Below are 2,203 nucleotides of genomic sequence, written 5' to 3'. Positions count from 1 at the left end.
GATGCTGATCAAGTGATGATCGAACCCCCACCCCTGAACGACACGACGTGAATCCACCAGCGGAAAGAAACGCGGCACCCGAAATTCCCCAAGGACCCCATGCATGCTTCATCATGATTAATTGGAATATATGATTGCTTTCATGAAAGGATTGAGGCAACACAAGATCATATGTACGCCTATCGAGCTCGAAGCCTGTCTGCCATACAGTAATCCTGATCTTGCTTCATCGCCGTTTCGACATTAGCACTGCTGAACTGTGTGTTCCATTTTGAACTTGATCTTGTTCAGTTTTGGGCTCGAAGTTTGCAGAAAGATATGGAAGCAAGTCAAGCGGAACAAGTTGCGTATGTATACGGGGCTGTATATATATGACGACTGTGTTCGAATTCAACTGTTAATTATACATCGGTGGTCTGTTAATTAATCAATCTAGTAGTAGTATACATGCACATGGGCAAGAATCAGAAGAGAAAGAAAGCCGTACAAAAACCAAAATCATAAGCAATATGGATCCCAGACTAATCACCTAGTGTGACTGCCTCTCATACCTCTCCGTATCTGGTATCTCTCTCCCTGTCTATGTACGTGTACGTGTACATGTGTGACTGTCGTCTCCGGCAGGTGGCAGAAACACGATGAACTCCTCCCGCTCGCGCGCTCCGGTGCTCAACAGACGAAAGCCGGCCGGCCGGGGCTCGATGTTGGATAATCGATCAGGAGGTGACCTTGGCGCGGGTGCACGGGGCGAAGGAGTAGCCGTGCTGCTGCTGGTGGTGGCCGCCGGCTTGCACGTGCACGCGGTGCGACGACGAGGAGTGCGAGTGCGCCGTCTCCCGGTCGACGAGCGCGCGCAGGCGGAGGAACTCGTCGACGGAGCAGGGCAGCCAGAGCGGGCCGGCCGAGCTGTAGCCATACGTGTCCCGGGCCGCCTCCAGCAGCCGCTGGAACAGCGGGTGGTAGAGGTAGGCGATGGGGATGACGAACCGCCGGAACCCGTCGCCCTGCTCCGCCTCCGCCTGGGCCTGGCCGACCCGCACGGCCAGCCACCCCTTCTTCACCTTCCCCCTCTTCTCCGCCTGGTCCCCTTGCATGATGGTGGCAGCTCCCTCGCCGGCGGCCCGACTGCAGCCGCCCTCTCGCCGTCGCTGCCGCCGGGAAGCTACTTGCTGCTGGATAGCTGGCTAGAGGCCTAGAGCCGAGCGAGAGGTGTGCGTGTGTGGTCTGTGGTGCGGTGTGCTTCGCGGCACTCGCGGTGGTTTTTATAGGACTGCTTCTGCTTGGCTCGACCGGGCCGGGAGGAGATTAGGTTAGAAGATTAAGCCGCCGGTGCGTGGCGCACCCGTGCGCTGCCTGTACGTACAGCGTCCTTTTTGCTACGGAACCCGGCCGGCCTTGGGCCTTCGTGTCGGATGGATCGTGTGCGTCGCTGACAGGCCGGCCCGTCGGAATAATCGGGTTACGGTGTCGGGGTCGCTGGCCGTACCGGGCGATCGTCGCGTGCGCGTCAGGCCTCAGTTGCGGTGAGCGGGATAGCCGGATAGGTACGGCGGAGCAGTGAGAGTGGAAGGTGGAGGGATGGCTACGGTGAGGAGGGGGCACGCTGTCGCCGGGCCCGACCGACGGGGTGGTGCACAGGTCGTACGTACGTCGTCCTTTGGTCCCGGCGCGGCTGGCCCACGACGGCGGACTAGCCGTGTCAGGTGGACTTTTTTTCCGAGTGTGTTCCCGTACGCGACTGCTGCTCCAGGGCCACAAGAGATGTTGATGCATGGGGGCAATTAATTTGTCGGGCTCTCGTCTAGCTTCGCTCATCGCCGAATTGTTGGATCGTAGCTGTTGGAGTGACCCTCTGGGTTAAGTTCTCGTAGTTTTTGTTTGATTTGGTGACCCTCGTGGGCATGCTTCTAGCTGTTCCCGTTGAGGTCTCATGCATACATGGTTTATTTCTCGTTGGCATCGTGTCATCATGATGAGTAGGATGTACTATTTCCTTTTTGTCTAGCAGACATGCTACGTGTATAAACGTAGCTTGTTTCTACTACTATATTAAGAAAAGGAGGGTAGGGTAGGGACTGTTGTTTCTCAAGCCCATCATGATATCCTTAGTATGTTGTCATTTGAACAAGCGCAGGAAAACGTCATACTACCTCGACCCCCACGCCGCCCCGCTCTGCCGACACGGGGGTAGAAACCCTAGCGC

General features: G+C 56.9%; 1 protein-coding gene across 1 annotated transcript; it reads right to left on the bottom strand.

Annotated features, from left to right (window-relative positions):
• Positions 1–368: 368 nt before the first annotated feature.
• Positions 369–1,247, bottom strand: LOC119318061 (auxin-responsive protein SAUR32-like). Its single transcript, XM_037592566.1, has one exon. It carries the CDS (start codon positions 1,092–1,094, stop codon positions 717–719), a length of 378 nt encoding a protein of 125 aa, XP_037448463.1. The 5' UTR covers positions 1,095–1,247; the 3' UTR covers positions 369–716.
• Positions 1,248–2,203: the final 956 nt, after the last annotated feature.

Source organism: Triticum dicoccoides, chromosome 6A (assembly GCF_002162155.2).
Source record: "Triticum dicoccoides isolate Atlit2015 ecotype Zavitan chromosome 6A, WEW_v2.0, whole genome shotgun sequence".
NCBI classification, from domain to species: domain Eukaryota; kingdom Viridiplantae; phylum Streptophyta; class Magnoliopsida; order Poales; family Poaceae; genus Triticum; species Triticum dicoccoides.
Note: the sequence above shows the minus strand (reverse complement) of the source record. Positions and strands in the feature narration are given on the sequence as shown.